We start from the raw sequence: 17,105 nt of genomic DNA on the forward strand, positions 1-17,105 counted from the left end.
AAGAAACTAGAAAGTCACAAATTCAGCCAATTTCAACATACATTGTTGGGTACATCAGAGAGGAGGTTGCAGCAAGATGGGAGAAACTTCTATAGGTCATTGGAGGACATTCTTAGCCTTCATGTTGGTGGAAGGTAGCAGTCTGGTAGGTTCATAGATTTCATGAAATTTTTAATCTACCGGTGACAGGATGCTAGTTCTGACATAGGTTACTTATAGGGCTCAGCCTAGCATCTGGTAAGATAATTACTCATTAGATCCACAACACTGCAAAGTCCTCGCTTTTCTGGACTTTCAATCTGTCTTTGCTGAAACAGCTTCTTTCCAACAATTCTCATCACAAACCAATGGGTAAAACTCATAGAAGAAAAATCACCTCACCTCCTCTCTAAAAAAAAAAAAAATCAACTGTAGTATTTTAATGCCAACCAATAGAATGTAAATAATTTATATGTCATCTGATATCCTATATATATTAGAGTTCTTTAAATGTATATCTCCTTGAATCAGATGACTTCATGCATAAAATGTCTTTCTTAGTGGGTTCTAAACAATATCTCATATAGTTTTTAAATTAACAACAACTAAATAGTATAAAACAAGTAGGAGGTTCAGTAGTAGTGCATTAGCTAATTAATTTATGCTGTACATAATTGATAATTATATATGGCTTTAAAATCTTGAAATATATATACATACATATATATATATATATATATATATATATATATATATATGAATGAAATGCTTTTTATTATTAACCTGGAGTACACTGGTGTTGTGGTGTACAACTATAATTCTAACACACAAAAGAGAGAGTAAGGGCTGAGGAATGTGAGTGTAAGTTCAGCCTATGCTACATGGTAAGGTAAGTCAGCTATTTCAAACAACAACAACAACAAACAAAGCAAAACAAAACAAAAACAAAATAAAAAAAATAAAACACCGAGCAAAACAAAACCAAGTTCTGGGTCTGTAGCTCATGTTCATTGTCTTAGATTTGATTTTCAGCACCATGAAAACATCAGCATTAAAATACTCCATACAGAATAACATCAATGTTCATAGAAAATATCATCTACGATTGAAGATCCTCAAAATTATAAAGGAAGACTTCACCAGTGGAAATGTGAGTGCTTAAAAGCATTCTTAATATATACTTAGCTGCAATTAGCATAATTCCAGATAAAGGAGTAACTAAAAAAAAATAGTTACATAAGAGTAACTTTCCAACAGCCTATGACAAAATTAGGAGCCTAGGAACTTCAGTCCCTCTTCTTCCTAGATGTTTTGCTAAAGACAATGTTTTCCTCTCTCTGCAGGAGTGTTCATCTTCTCTGTCTTCAAATATAAATTATTCACGTTTGTTTTGCCTCATCTGACACTATATGTTGCTTTAGATTGCAATAAGCAATTTCCTCTTTTTGCTTTGATGAAGAGGAGGGGCAAAAAATCATGAGGCTGAGTATCACTCAGTGGAAATTTAGTTCTGCCTTTCATTTTTGAGACTCATAGGGGATTATAGACCAGAAAACGCCAACTTTTCACCCAACTTTCCCTTCCACCAGAATCACTTCAGTAGAGACACAGGTAAAAGTAACTGCCTTTTTTTTTCCTACCAAACGATAAGATATACTCAAGAGAATTTCAGGTGGTGTGATGTGAGAGCTGGATTGATGGGGAAGAGCTTTTGGTTGTGTTAGATCAGGTTAACTCTGGCAGCATATGATAATCGTTATTCAGCACTAATTGTTTTCTTTAGGAGTATACTGTGACTTGTGTGCTAAGAAATTAATGTAGAGGGATCTATGGAGTTCATTACTCTATAACTGGATCAAATGTTTATGAATTATCCTTCTGAAAGATGTCATAATAGGAGCCAGGTAAATCGGGTCAGTGTGTATATGTACTTGCTACAAAATGCTTACAGTCTACCTAGTTTGATCCCTGGACTTCACATGAAGGTGGAGTGGGAGGACTCATTTAGTAAAATTGGACATGTTCACCTTGGCTCACCCAGCCCAAAAGCAATAATAATAAATAAAAATTCTGAAAAAGAATTCTGTAATGAGAGGATTCTTTGTTTGTCAAAGCAAATTGTGAATCAATTCAGAAAACTTCATAAATTAAAAAACTAGATAAGAATGCTCTCACATGTGCAACTTGTATTTCTTATCTGCTGGCTCTCAGCTCAGTTATTAATGTAAGGAATTATGTCAGTTATAAATATTTACTATTTACAAATACATTAATGTCTACTATCAGATGGTATCCATGGGCATTAGCTAGGTGTACTGCATATTGGCAAAATTTATTTTTGTATAGCCTCCTCTTGCAACATCATGTGCATGTATATTATATGTGACATGATCATGTACATGGAATGACGTGACTTTAAATGTTCACATTGTATCCTCTATACTGTTCTCTGTTGCTCCCACACCCTACCTGGCAATGGCTCCTTACGACTTCTCTGTTTGTGGCAGTTACTAAAAGTTACAAAACATTTGTGACAACTTTGAGCTGGGAATCTCAGATGAGATAAAATATAGCACATTTTTTTCTGGGTCTTGTTTATCCTACTCATTAGTAACTTATCTGGTTGAATTCACTTACGAATTCCAACCATCAAGAAGAGTGTGTAAAACATGACTGGGTGGGGGAGGTTGGCCATCTCAGCTGATTGGGGCTTCAAGCCAATAGATATGTATGTGCCTTGGATCACCTTCAGTACTAACGTTAAAACATATTTGAAGGTAGTGCCTGGGAAACTCTGAAATTCATGTATAAATAAAAAAAAAACAGAAAAAAAATAATACTTATGTATTATCAAAATGTATAAATAATTCTAAAACAAAATTTTTATTTATTCCTAAAATTTTGACTCTTTGTTATTTGAACTGATTGTTTAAATATATGTCAATGATTTTTAGTGGTACCAATTTTACCTAATATTTTATGTGCTAAATATTTTGAACAAATAGGCTGTATCAATGGTAGAATGACTTAGTAAATTTTTAAGTTTTTTTGTATTTCTTAGCAATCATTGCTATTACCATTAGAAATATAAACTACTGTAACAGAAATCTACAATGAGTTCTCACCTGTAATGGAAATCGGGATCAGTCCATGTCAGGGTGTTTGTATTATTAAGTGAGTTAGTCAGACTCTACCCTTTTCCTGCCCTCTGTATCATGAAATTCAGTTATCTTCCTATAGGTGAGCATTTTAACATTTCTTTTAGAATTCACTCAAATCCACACTTTACCAGAGAACATACTTCATGTACTCTCAAGATGAGTGAACCGGAGGTCACTTACTCAACTGTGAGAATTCATAAGCCTTCAGGGCTGCAGAAACTAGTGCGGCATGAGAAGACTCAACGGCCCAGAGAAGCTGGCTACAGAAGTAAGTGTTTAAAGTATCTAATACCACATGTATTTTTTAAATGCATTTTAAACTTTTAAAAATTAGAAATATTCTTAGCTTCTAGGTAAAACTATAATGATCCCTGTCATCGGGGCTTGGTTATGCACAAGGATGGGAGGAAAGAAAAGAGTGTTAGTTGGATGGTAATCATGTACAAAATTGTTCAACTCTAAGTTATAAAAACAAAGCAATAAGGTTATAAATTTTAAAAAAGAAATAATAATATATAGCTCCACTTCCACACTTTAGTTTTATCCAGCTAAAAAAGAAATCAAATGGGTAGAGAAGAATAAAAGAAATATGTAAGAAAAAATTTTCTTGAGAATCAAGAAGAAATGAAAAATCATTTGGAGGTTTTTTATATTACTTATAATAGTCAAGAAGAATTTTGAAAATTTTAAATCTAACAGATAAATTAGAGTTTAAAAGTACACCAAATGTTCTAGAGAAACAAAATTCTAAGGCAACAAAGTTTTTGCTTTTTAAAATATCCCCAACATCTAATGCAACAGGTAACAACAGTTGTATATCACAAGAAATCTCCTACTGGAAATAGTTTCAGATGAAAAAAGAGGAGATGACAGGATAGTGGGGATGGAAATGAATAAACCCCAGTGACAGTTCCTGAAAATGTCAAAGAATAATATCATTTATCAAGGAAAAGCAGAAATCTTACTTTTTAATCTTTTTTTAAAACTCGTTTTACACTGTACCATGTGTTCTCCAAGCTGAGATTTTTTTTCTTCTTCGATGTAGTGGTAACAAAAGGCAGGAGTTTCAGATTCCAAATGCCTTACATAAACCAAAGTATTACTATTATAGCAAGAAAAATGAAACATAAAGGGACAAAGAGATAGTTGACTTATAGGACCTTTCAAGGATTGGGAAGTACACAGGTACCGAGCAGCTGTGGTTCCCTACCAGTTCTCAAGAACATCCATCCCTCTTTCTTCCTCTCCATCCTCAGTTACATTTCTTGGTGGACTGCATGTTCCAGTTTGGCATCTTGTACTTAGATTGTATCTATGCCTTCTGTGCCTTCTATGGAATGTATTTTTCTTTATGTAGAACTGGGCGAGGGCACATGCCTGTTATCCAGCTCTTTCTAAGTTAGGTCAGGAGGATTCACAATAAAAGGCCAATGCTGAAATAAGTTCAAAATTTTGTGGAAATTCACACACATAGGATTTCTACAATGGGTGCATTTTAGATAGAAATCTAAAATATTGAGAGCATATTTTCAGTCTGTTTGTATCATTAACTTGTGCAAAATTTCCCCTTGTTTCTATGCTACAAAATATTATAATTAGTACTGAAATGTGCTCCTTTTTGGTGATAATATTCTTGTTTTCTTTTCTTTTCTTTTCTTTTCTTTTCTTTTCTTTTCTTTTCTTTTCTTTTCTTTTCTTTTCTTTTCTTTTCTCTTCTTTTATTTAATTTAAGAGTGTTCAGTACCCTGGCAGCTCACTGTGAGAGCTCTTGGAATCCTCTGTTTCCTTCTTCTGGTAACCGTTGCAGTGTTGGCAGTAAGGGGTGAGTAATTGAGAGATATGTTACTTTTCCTTCTGCCTAAAAAATAGCTTTAAACAGGAACTGTGCACTTATACACACTGTCTATGATTCTGTCGATTATCAGGGGATGAGTCAAAATCTCTGGTGTTAAAATATTTTTTTACCAACAAAATGGAGTGTTCTGTTCTCTTTCATACTTAATCTGTTGGCTCTGGGCTGTTGAGAGTTCCCCTGTTCTGTCATTTTTGGTCATGTTCCTTCTGAGGACTGGGTGATAGTCTACTTTCTGAGCTCAGGTGATTGTGAATCTAATGTAAACATTTTTTGAGAAACACCTGTGCAAAGAATTGATGACTTTCCTTTTATATTTCTTCAATGTATACTGAGGTTATCTGTACAGAGACATTAAAGTGAAACTTAATTGGATTTCTCTGTATTCACAGAGGGAATCACTTTCAGGCTGTGCTAAAACATAGCTATGTGTGTGATATATTATACTCCATATGCTCCAAGAAGAATTGTGCCATTTTTTTCTGATACAGGGTTTCTTCCTGTAGCCCTGGCAGTCCTGGAACTCACTTTGTAGACCAGACTTGCCTTGAAATCAGAAATTTGCCTGCCTCTACCTCCCAAGTGCTGGGATTAAAGGAATGCTCCACCATGCCTGGCTTGAATTGTGCCATTTCTTAACGTGTTGGTATTTTTTGTTTTGTTTTGTTTTGTTTTGTTTTGTTTTGTTTTTTCGTTCACATTTTTAGAGTATGTTAAGTATTCACTGAATATTTTACTTAGGTAATTATCTGTAAATTTGTGCTGTAAAATTGAAGTGAATGGAAGTTACTTCCACCATAATTATATTCAACTTTATTATTTATTTTACAGTAAACTTAACTTAGAGAAAAATTCAAGTATCTGTTTCTATAGTGAGTTAATTGAATTGCTAATTTTAAATACCAGTGAAATTAATGATATGTGTTGGCTTTCCACATGAAGCTTTTTCTCTACCTTAATTTTCAATATGTATTTCTTATAAGCATTTTGATTTTATATCTATGACTAATTTAGTTTTTCAGAAGAGTGAAAAAAAATGTGAATGCCATGAAACTCCAAACCACCACCATAACTCCACGAATATGACAAGTGACATCGACTTAAAGGAAGAAATGTTGAGAAATAAGTATATAGATTGTAGTTCAGGCAATGAACTTCTGGAATCCCTCAGTAGACAACAGGACAAATGGTACAAAGAAACCAAGACAGTTTTAGATTCCTCACAGCACACAGGTATGTAGCAGAGGAATACAATGAGTACAGAATTGCATTATTATCTGTTATTTTTTCTCTGGAAGGTTTGAAGTACATCCAGGAGCTTAAGGTGCTTGTGATCTTTGGGTTAATCATTTGGGGTTTTCTTACTTCATGTAGAGACATAAAAACACAGAAATCCATATTTGGATTAGGAGCATCTTATAGTTTCTAGAAGCCAAGTTCTGTCTGGCACTCCTACTTCCCCTTAGGGAGGGAATTACAAATCAGTACCCTTGAGAATTTTTATTGTTTCAATCTACAGGATAATCTGAGTCTTCAACTTTGTTGCTGAGACAATATGGAAGTTTTAGTAAGAGTGTATTTATGAAATTTTTATGCCAAAATGGACTTAGAGCATTTACATGGATGCAGTTATAAGAGGAAATTTTTGATTGTGTATGTGTGTTTCCTATCTGACATGTTTTGAGAATGCTGGACTGTGTGTAAAAAGGGACCATCCTTGGAGAAGACAAGGGAGTTTCACCATGATGTGTAAATGTTGCAACTCTGTTAGTGACACAATGAATGAGGCTGGGAAAATGAAAAGATCAAGAGTCACAAGGAACTTTTCAAGCCCTGTGTGTGACTGTTCATTTGTTCTGACACAGTTTATCAATCATCATTAACTATCTTTTTTTCAAGATTTGTAACAAAGAGCTCTTGTATATAATCTCACCACTCTGTGATAGTAGGATGTGATGATTCTCATTAGGTCAGGATTAATATATTTAAAACTGTTACATAATAAAATTTCTGACAGGAAAAGAAAAATCTCCAAAAAAAATCTTTGAAGTATTCCAGATGCATGAAAACCTTTGTGCCATTACTTTAAAATAACTTAATTACCTGTATAGGATAGCACAATGATGTAATCCTTATGATTATGAGGTTGAGGGAAGAGGATTATAATAACATTCAGTAATATAAGGATATCCCAGAAATTTCAAGGCCAGTCGGAGCTACACATTGATACTTCACAGAAAATTGAAGGTTGTAAATAAACTTACTTAATAGAGCATGGGAATTTCCTGGATTTCTCTAAACAAAACATTCATATTGAGAGGACCTTGCAAAACAAACTGCATACATTTTAATGTATTCAATTTTAAACATTTGTGCATGTGGGCACAACAATGAAGGAATCAACATAACTGGAACAACAGACCTTTCAACACCAAAACCTCTCTTGTTTGTCTCATTTCTCTTAAGGTAAAATAATTTAACACAGAAGTTTGCACAATGCTAATTGCATAGAAGTATGTGGACAAGTGTGGGCACAATGCATTACTGCAGATCTAGAATTCTGTCAGCAGTTTAACTGTCTCTGTATAGCGAGTGCTCATTGACTGCCTCTGGCCCCTGGTATCACACAAGATTCTGCACATAGAACTGGCTTTTTAAAAAAACCTGATCTGCATGGTATCATATTGTGTGGTCCTATGCCCAGTGTGTTTCACATTGCAAGCCATCCTCATGTTCAGCGATGTTTGTCACATAGATCAGCATCTTGCTTTGGGTTTTGTTGTGAGACATGATGTCATTCTATAGCCCAGATGACTTGGAAAACGCAATGTAGAGAAGACTGACATGAAAGTCATTGTTTAGCCTTGGAAGACCTCAAACTGTTAGTGATCTTCCTGTCTTTCTCTTTGGAGTTCTCATGTCAAATGCATATATCATCCAGACAAGCTGATTTATTTTGCTTTAAAGGATAAATAGTATTGTGTGTGTATGTGTGTGTGTGTGTGTGTGTGTGTGTGTGTGTGTATGTGTGTGCTTCATTTTCTCTAATGATTCATCCATGATTGACACAGGAAATATTTCTAGATCTGTACTGGTCTTAACAGTGTTGCATAGATCATGGGTGTTCAGGGGTGTTTGGGCACTAAGAATTTTACTTTCTGAGAACTATGAAATTTTACCTCTCTTTTAAAACACAGACTTAATAAATATATTCTGCTTATAACACAATACCAGAAAATAATAAGTTTAACCATTTACCTTCTTTGTTGTAGGCAGAGGTGTTAAATACTGGTTCTGCTATGGTATTAAATGTTATTATGTCATCAAGAACAAAAATACATGGAATGGATGTAAACAGAACTGCCAGCATTACAGCTTACCCTTTCTGAAGATAGATGATGAAGATGAACTGGTACTGTAGAGGCTTACTTGCCCCTTATTTTCTTAGACTCTGTCTCTAACCCTGAATAATGAGGTACTGAATCCAGGGTTTTTTCACTTGCATATTATTTTACTGTAATGTGAATGAAACTGTGGGACACAAGTCTGTTAAGAGGAGTTCATTACTACAAAGACACTTGTGTCTTTCAGTCTCCTCCCTTTCTCAGGAGTGTAAAAGAGAATCCTTCAGAAATCATGTCTTTCCCAGATGAACTGCAATCCTTTGGTATAGAATATCCTTTTACTGACAGTCATTTATCTCTATAGAGTGCCAAGAAAACCCAATCATTCTAGGGTTTGCTCTTTGGAACCTGGAAGTGAGGCTGGCTGTGATGAGTAATCAGATGACAACAGGGAAAGTAGCTATGCTCTGGTCTTGTCTCCAAATTAAGATGATATGAGATATGTGGAATTAAATGGTTGACCAGCTAGCTCCATAGTGATTTCCACTGAAACTGTCCACAATATTTACTGCATACTATTTTAATGTCCTGTAAAAAAGATATCTATCTTTAGAAATGACTATTTTAAAGAAAACAGTTTCCAAGATTCTGTGATTTCCTCTTTAAATTATTGCTTATAAAAATCTTTTCAAATATGTAGATTATTTTTCTAGAGAAATAATTGCAGGATCACCTTGAAAACTTCATTATTTATAACATGGTATAATGTATATATATATATCAATTTAATAGATATTTAAATAACATTCTAAAAGGATATTAAATGTCAAATAATAGTGTAATTTTCCGTTTGACACAGTAAATATAACCAATTTTTAAAATTTATTATTAGTATTATGATTATTATGATTATTAGCAGACTTAATAATAGTAGTAGGAGAATTGCAAGTAGTAATATTTTTTTCATTTTACATCCTGCTCACTGGCCCTCTCCTGGTCATCCCTTCGATAATCCACCCCTAACCAGCCTTCTATTCTGATTGGATGGGGGCCCCCTAGGTAGCCCCACATCCTGGCACAGTACTTTTCCATGTGGTAAGGTGAATGTGCTCCCACTGAGGCTAGACAATGCAGTCCAGTTATAAGAACATAAGCCATGTACAGGCAACAGCCTTTCAGATAGAAAGCCTGTTCAGAACTTACACCTGAAGGCCAAGCTGCACATATGCAGAGAGGCTGAGATCCAACCTCATGTATGTTCTTTGTTTTGTGGTTCCAACTCTGAGAACCCTTGGTTAATTGATTCTCTTGGTCTTACTATGGAGTACTTATCCCCTTCAGAACCCACAATCCTTTTACCTCTTCATCCAGAAAAGTCCTCAAGCTCCATCCACTGTTTAGTTATGGTGTTTGTGTATGTATGATTCAGACTGTGGACCAAGCCTCACAGAGGACATCTATGCTAGATTCCCGTTTGCAAGCATAACTGTGTATCATTTGTTGGGTCAGCGATTAATGATTCTCCAGGGAATTTGACTCAAGTCAAATTGGTTATTGGTTGGTTATTCCCTTAGACTTTGCTCCAACCCCAATCCCTGTGTTTCTTGTAGACAGGATAAGTTTAAGGACAAAGTCTTGTGGTTATGTTGGTGTCCCTGTCACTCCTCCAGGATTCTTTATTGGCATCAGGAAGCAGCCTCCCCAGGTTACATACAAATAAGCTAAGGATACCCCTAATGATTGTTGTGTACTTTCCCTATCACTGGTATCCAACTCTTCTGGGAGATGTTCAAAACCAACCCACCATCAGTTGCAGATTTCCATTCATTCTCATGTCCATCAGGCACAACAGATTCTGAACCCTGACTCATCTATTGATCTAATTTTTCACTCAGTTCTCTCCCTCCATCTACCTTCTATAATTGCTCCATTCCTGCTTCCAAGTGGGACTCAAGCATTGTTGCTTGTGCCCTTCTTTTATCCAGCCACTGGGGTCTGTGGAGGGTATCATGGACATCTGAATTTTATGGATAATATCAATTGATAAGTAAGATATACCATGGATGTCATTTGGGATTTAGTTGGCTCGTTTAGAGTGATATTCTAAAGTTCCATCGATTTGCCTGCAAAATTAATGATGCTTTTTCTTTTCATAGCTGAAAAGTACTACATTGCATAAATGTAGCACATTTTCATTATCCATTCTTCAGTAAAGGGAAATCTAAGATGTTTCCAATTTCTAGGTATTATGAATAAAACTTCTATAAACATATGTGACAATGATTCTCTGTGGCATGGTGGAACACATTTTGAGTATATGCCCTGGAGTGGTATGACTGGTTCTAGGGGTAGAACTATTGCCAGTATCCTGAGAAACCACCACATTGATTTCTATATTGGTTGTACATGTGATCTTCCCCACCAGCAGTGTAGTAGTGGTCCCCTTTCTCCATATCCTTGTCAGCATGTGCTATCACTTGACTTTTTAAACTTAGCCATTCCTATTGGGGTAAAACATGATTTCAGTTTTGTTTTGATTGGAATTTCCCTAGTGGCAAAGAGCTTTGAACATTTACTAATGTGCTTCTTCACCATTAGCGATTTCTCTGTTGAGAATTCTCTGCTTATCTCAGGCATAGTAGATGCAATAGAAGGAATGGATACATCAGTCAAAAATGATAAATCTAAAAAATTCCAGCCTTAAGTAGGAATATTGTGAGTTCAAAGGTAACCTTGTTTAAATTCTGAGACTTGGTATAAGAAACAGACTCACAAATCTAATCATGAACTTTGGACAAGTGACGTTTTTATTTTAAATATCTTACTGAACTGACATCAATTTGATATAACTAGGAAGTCAATTTAGAAAATGAATATGGTGGGACTGAGTGATGGGAGGAGAGGACAACAGAGTGTGACATAGGGGTGCTGGGAACTATTCCTGTGTTTTCTTTCATCCAAAAGACAGAAATTTCATCATAAGCTATGTTGCTTCCTTTACAGAAATTCCTTCAACACCAGGTTATTCCAGACAGTTACTGGATTGGATTGTCATATGATAAGAAAAAAAATGAATGGGCATGGATTGACAATGGCTCATCTCAACTGTGAGTTTCTGAATACTTCAGACTGTAACCCTGCCTTGGGGATTGAGAGGGTTGTCTGCAAAGGTTTTTCTCCATTTCTCATAGTTTTCCTTATTTTCTATGGTGCTCATGAGTAAGGATAAGATATATAAGGCAGTTTTCGATCAAGCATTACAAAAGAATGATGTATATTCTAGGAGCTGACCAAAAGCGTCTTAGCATTACATACTTATGAGGATTGTGTGTTCTAATATGGCAAGAGCACTAGAATGTCAACAACTTAAGATGGTGTAAAGTGAGGGACTGCTCATGACAGATACAATGAGTCTGAGTATAACAGATATTCATTTAACATTTTTTACTGTTGTTACCTTATATTATTGTCAGTTATTTATAAATATAAGAACATGTTTATATATACATATGTATGTATGCTTACATTTCATTTAAAGATGAGTTCTGTGAATCTCAAGTTTATACTTTATCTATAATCTGTTAGAAATCTGTTTACTGATTAACTTTAATAATAATATTACTTTTTGTTTAGTATGACATATACATCAAACAATATGAACATACACACACACACACACACACACACATATGCATATACACACGCAAGACCCTAAACCATCAACGAAATATGGAGTCTGTTTTTTCTTGTTCAACTATAAGCTTACTAAATAGTGGTTTTCCTTAAAGCCTATATACATCCTTAGTTTTAGTTTACAGATCCTTTATTCTCTCCTGTTCCCTATTTTCCAGTTCACAATCCTCCTTTGTCCTTGAACCCTCAGAATCGAAATCATATTTTTTTCATTTTTATCTGATTTGTTAATCTTTTCACCATTCCTAAATTTATTAAATTTGAATAATCTATTTCTCCTCATCCTAAATCCAAAACTCAAAAATGTTTTATTCTGCTAAAGACTCCTCCTGTGGAAGTCTAGTTTCCATGTGGTTTCAGTGGATTTCATTCTCTTTCTCTCATGTGACAGAGACTCATTAACCCAGGCTAGCCTCAAACTTCCTATATATTGAAGGTTAACCTTGAACTGTGATCCCTCTACCTTCATCCCCTCACAACTGAGATGATGAATTGTGTCCCACAATGCCTCACTGGGTTCATTCTTGAGGATCTGCTTTGAGTGCATTTTTTAGTCAGCTTCCTCTATTAGGGGATAAACTAGCAACAGTGCTTCCCTGACCATCTGAAGTTTGTCCAACTCCTCCTAACACCTAAACCTGAGGAGAAATCTCATTTCTGTTGATTTATACAAGAGGATCTTAATTATTAATTATTAAATAATTACCTTTTTACTTCTAGTTTTGCTATGTAGCCTATGTGTCCCAGAATGCACAGTGCTCCTTTTTTGTGGCAATTTGTCTATGTTCTAATTTACTTTTTTTATTTAGCTGATTTTTTTTAAACAGAAGTATAGTTTTGGCCTCTAATATACCATCCTGCAGAAATCAGAGTTCTGTTGCAGACAAGGAATTCAGTACATTACTATGTGTCTTTGAAAGGCAAACAATCCCAAAACATTAGTTATAAACCCTTGTCTGTGACTATATTTCAAATATGCCCTTTCTCCTTAAAACTCAAACATAGAAGACCTTGTTGTGTGTGCCAAACACATCTGTTTACTATTGTCCTAGCATTCTTATTGATGAAATATAAATGTGAAAGCAAGATTGGGTAAAATGATTCTTTGGAAATATTAAAAATCAGATTTACCCACTAATCAAAAATTTGTGAGTTTGAAATGTGATGTAGAGTTTTGCTGTGATGAATAGACGATTTCTTTTTAATGAACTTATAGAAGAAATATTTTTGTGATGAACTTAAGATAAACAGTTCTATATTCTGTATACTTTGGTCAATAGAATTTGTAAAATCATGATTTATTTCAGTGAATACTCAAAATTTACCAGTTGCCTACTCTTGTCTTTGTTCTTTAGTGATGTGAAAATAAGGAAAATGAACTTTAAGCCTGGAGGATGTGTATTTTTATCTAAAGCAAGACTAGAAGATACAAACTGTACACACTTCTACTACTGTATTTGTGGGAAGAGACTGGATAGATTCCCTGATTTATGTTCCAAGTAGAGTGAACGGTAAAAAAGAAATATGTTGATCCTTATTTGTTTCTTGTAATTAGTCAAGACTCCAACAAACTAGTATTTGATTACAGAACATAGTCTTCTGTGAAGAGAAACAAAGCTGCAAGAGCAATGGGAATGTTGTTTGGAATCTAACTTGACAGAACAAAGGCCAGCTTCCTTCCAGTTGGAGACAGCACATATCTGCTCTGATGAATGGAAACCCTTTTGCCCACAGCCTTGAGAATTGTACTTTTTCTGCTCGTTCAAACTCCCATAGAACTAAATAAACTCGCCAATAAACAGCCCTAGTTTCCATTATTGATAGGACAAATTGTCTTAGTAGAAAGCACAATTAAGAGAAGAAATGTAGTAGGCTTTGGTATCTCAAGTTAGTTGGTTACTATTTGTTTTGTTTTGTTTTTTTCATTAATTTAGAGGTTTTTCTCAATGTTATAATTGTTTTCTTTATCCATAAAATATAATATCAAATTTGGTGACCAGTTGCAAGGGTAATTCATGGATATGTGAAATATCTTTTACCCAAGTCATCAGTTGTCCTATCTATCCACTTTAATTCATCTATAATTTTCAGCCTTATAGAAAAGGTAGTAATACTTGAAGTTCCTTAAATGTAGTAGCTTACACTGTGATTCTGGCAATTAGTAGGCTAAAACATGATTGTTGAAAAATGAATATAGCAAGAGCCTATGTCATAGAACCAAACAAACCAAACAAAATTGAGGCACACATTCCTCATTTTATTCCATGGACAATACTTTATATTATACAACTCTACCCAAATGATCAAACTCAGGACAGTTAGTATAGATACAGTAACTTGGTTTTATCTGGAACCTGTGTACATATCCACACACTAGATACTGCCACTCTAAGAGTTTCCTTCATGTTCAGGTTCAGGTGCATTCAGTGATGGTGTCATTTTTAACGTCCCTTTGTCCTGAATTTTTTAATATGTTTTCTGGTGTGTTGTTTTTTTGTTTGTTTGGGCTGTTTTTGTTTTTTGTTTGTTTGTTTGTTTTCTGAGACAGCTTTTCTATGTGCTACCCTAGCTGTTCTAGAACTCTCTCCATAGAACGGATAGGAACTCAGATTCAGTTGCTTCTGCCTTCTGAGTGATGAGATTAAATGGTTTTGGTATGTTTTTAACCTTGATATTTTGTAAATCAACTTCACAAGTGGAACAATGAAATAAAAAATTAGACCCACCTTGCACAGGGACCATGCTAATCTTTTCTGTATCATTCTAATTTTATATTTGTGATACCCAAATTGTTAAAACAACTTTGGAAATCAATCTTGAAGTTCCTCAGCTTAATGGAAATATATCTACCTGAAGAACCAGCTATACCACTACTAGGCATGTACCTAAAACATGCTCCAACATATAACAAGGATACATGCTTCACCATGGTTATAGCAGACTTATTTATACTAGACAGAAACTGGGAAAATCCCAGATGTCCCTGAACAGATAAATGGATACAGAAAATGTGGTACGTTTACACAATGGAGTATTACACAGCTATCAATGATTGCATGAAATTTACAGGCAAATGAATGGAGCTAGAAAATATCATCCTGAATGAGGTAAGCCATACACAAAAGAATACACATTGTCCCTACTCACTGATAAATGTATATTAGCCCCAAAGCTCATAATACCCAAGATACAACACACAAACCATATGGAGCTGAAGAAGGAAGGCCAAAATGTACATGCTTCAATTCTACATAGAAGGGGGAACAAAATAATCACAGGCGATAGAAGTAGGGAGGGACTTGGGAGGAAGAGTAGAGGTGGAGGGAACAAAAGGGGGCAGGATGAAATAATGAAAGGGACAGGAAAGAAATACATATTGTCAGTATATCAAATAAAAATATGTAGGATTACCTAAAATATGCTCCACTGTATGACAAGGAAACCTGCCCCCCAACTATTTTTATAGAGGCTTTATTTGTAATAGCAACACATGAGAAACAAATTAAATGCCCTTCACCTGAAGAATGGATAAAGAAAATGTGGTATATCTAAACAATGGAATACAATGCAGCCATTCAAAATGAAAACATCAGGAAAGTTGCAGGAAAATGGATGGAACTATAAGATATTATCCCAAGTGATATAAGACTGACCCAGAAAGACACAATAATATGTACTCACTTTATGTTAGCTATAAAGTACAGGATAACCATGTCAGAATCCACAAATTCAAAGAATCTAAGTCACAAGGAGGACTCAAATCAAGAAGCTTATATCTCACTCAGAAGGGGAAATAAAATATGCATTATAGATGGATGAATTGAGTGAACTAGGTGTGAGAGTGTGTGAAGAGGTGGATGGGACTGGGATCCTTTGTGGTGGTGTTGAGAGTACAGAAAGGGGCTGAGAGAGAAAGGAAACCAATAGAAGGGCATCTCTGGGAATAGCCTGGGACCTGGGATTGCAGAAGTTCCTAGTATTTATGAGATACCATTGTTGAAACTTCTGGCAGCTGGAGATATGGAGACTGAAGTGGGCACCTACTATAGCCAAGTGGGACTTCCACTGGAGGGAAATGCACAACAACCTACCCACAATACCTTGAGTCAAATTTTGTCTAGCCTATAAGATTCACTTGAATTAATATGGAGCAGCAATGGTAGGAATGGCCAACCAATGACTGCTCAACTTGATATCCATTTCTTGGAACAGGCTCAAACCATGACAAGATTAATGATACTCGCCTATGTGTTCTGACTGGGACCTAGCATAACTGTTTCCTGAGAGTCTTCATCCATTCTTACATCTGATTGAAACAGATGTAGAGTTCCTACTGTCAAATATTAGGCAAGGCTCAGGGAGTCTTGTGGAACAGTGGAGATAGGATTGAGGGAGCCTGAAAAGTCAAGGACACCACAGGAAGACCTACAGAAACAACTGACCTGGATGTATGGGTGCACACAGAAACTAAAACAACAACAAAAGAGCATGCAAGGGCTGCACTTATGACTGCTACACATTTTTAACATATGTATAGCTTGATTTTCATATGGGTCCCTCAAGAATCAGAGAGGAGGTTGTAGCTGTTCTGTTGCTTACCTTGGATCCCCTTCCCTAAGCTGGACTGCCATATATGGCTTTAGTGGTAGTGGATGTGTGTGCTGTAATTAGAGGTGCCAGGTCAGGTTTCTTTTTAATGAATTATTATGTTTTTATATTAATTTTTATTTTTATTTGATATTCCATTTACTTTTCAAACATTATCCTCTTGCCAGTTTCCCCTTGGCAGGTCCCCTATCCCATCCCCCATTTTCCCTCCTTGTGCACCCTATAAGGGTGCTCCCCCACCCATATGCCCATTCCTGCCTCACCACCAGAGCAATCCTCTATACTAGGGCATCACAGGATAAAGGGCTTCCCCTCCCATCGATTCCAGATAAGGCCATCCTCTGCTACATATGTAGGTGGATCCACATGTCCCTGCATGTGTATTTTTTGATTTGTGGTTTAATCCTTGAGAAATCTGGGGGATATGGTTGGTGATAGTATTAGTCAGGGTTCTCTAGAGTCACAGAA

General features: G+C 35.5%; 1 protein-coding gene and 1 non-coding gene across 6 annotated transcripts; one reads left to right on the forward strand and one right to left on the reverse strand.

The window, feature by feature from the left end:
• The first annotated feature begins 277 nt into the window (after window positions 1-277).
• LOC110314909 (killer cell lectin-like receptor 5) lies at window positions 278-13,816 on the forward strand. 5 transcript variants are annotated; one of them, XM_021189100.1, is made up of 9 exons: window positions 278-410; window positions 1,441-1,590; window positions 3,272-3,408; window positions 4,873-4,962; window positions 6,007-6,225; window positions 8,265-8,404; window positions 11,340-11,443; window positions 13,385-13,540; window positions 13,618-13,816. In XM_021189100.1, the coding sequence occupies exons 3-8, from the start codon at window positions 3,297-3,299 to the stop codon at window positions 13,530-13,532; spliced, it is 813 nt and encodes a 270-aa protein (XP_021044759.1). In that variant the 5' UTR covers window positions 278-410; window positions 1,441-1,590; window positions 3,272-3,296; the 3' UTR covers window positions 13,533-13,540; window positions 13,618-13,816. The 5 variants fall into 5 exon arrangements, with proteins under 5 accessions (XP_021044759.1, XP_021044762.1, XP_021044758.1 ...); XM_021189103.1 differs by lacking the exon at window positions 278-410 and having other exon boundaries at window positions 1,529-1,596; window positions 13,639-13,816; XM_021189099.1 differs by lacking the exon at window positions 278-410 and having other exon boundaries at window positions 1,543-1,590; window positions 3,274-3,408.
• Window positions 13,817-14,719: 903 nt separating this feature from the next.
• Window positions 14,720-14,824, reverse strand: LOC115063315. The gene has a single exon (XR_003843170.1). It is a non-coding gene; the product is annotated as a U6 spliceosomal RNA (small nuclear RNA).
• Window positions 14,825-17,105: the final 2,281 nt, after the last annotated feature.

Source organism: Mus pahari, unplaced genomic scaffold (genome assembly GCF_900095145.1).
Source record: "Mus pahari unplaced genomic scaffold, PAHARI_EIJ_v1.1 scaffold_5090_1, whole genome shotgun sequence".
NCBI classification, from domain to species: domain Eukaryota; kingdom Metazoa; phylum Chordata; class Mammalia; order Rodentia; family Muridae; genus Mus; species Mus pahari.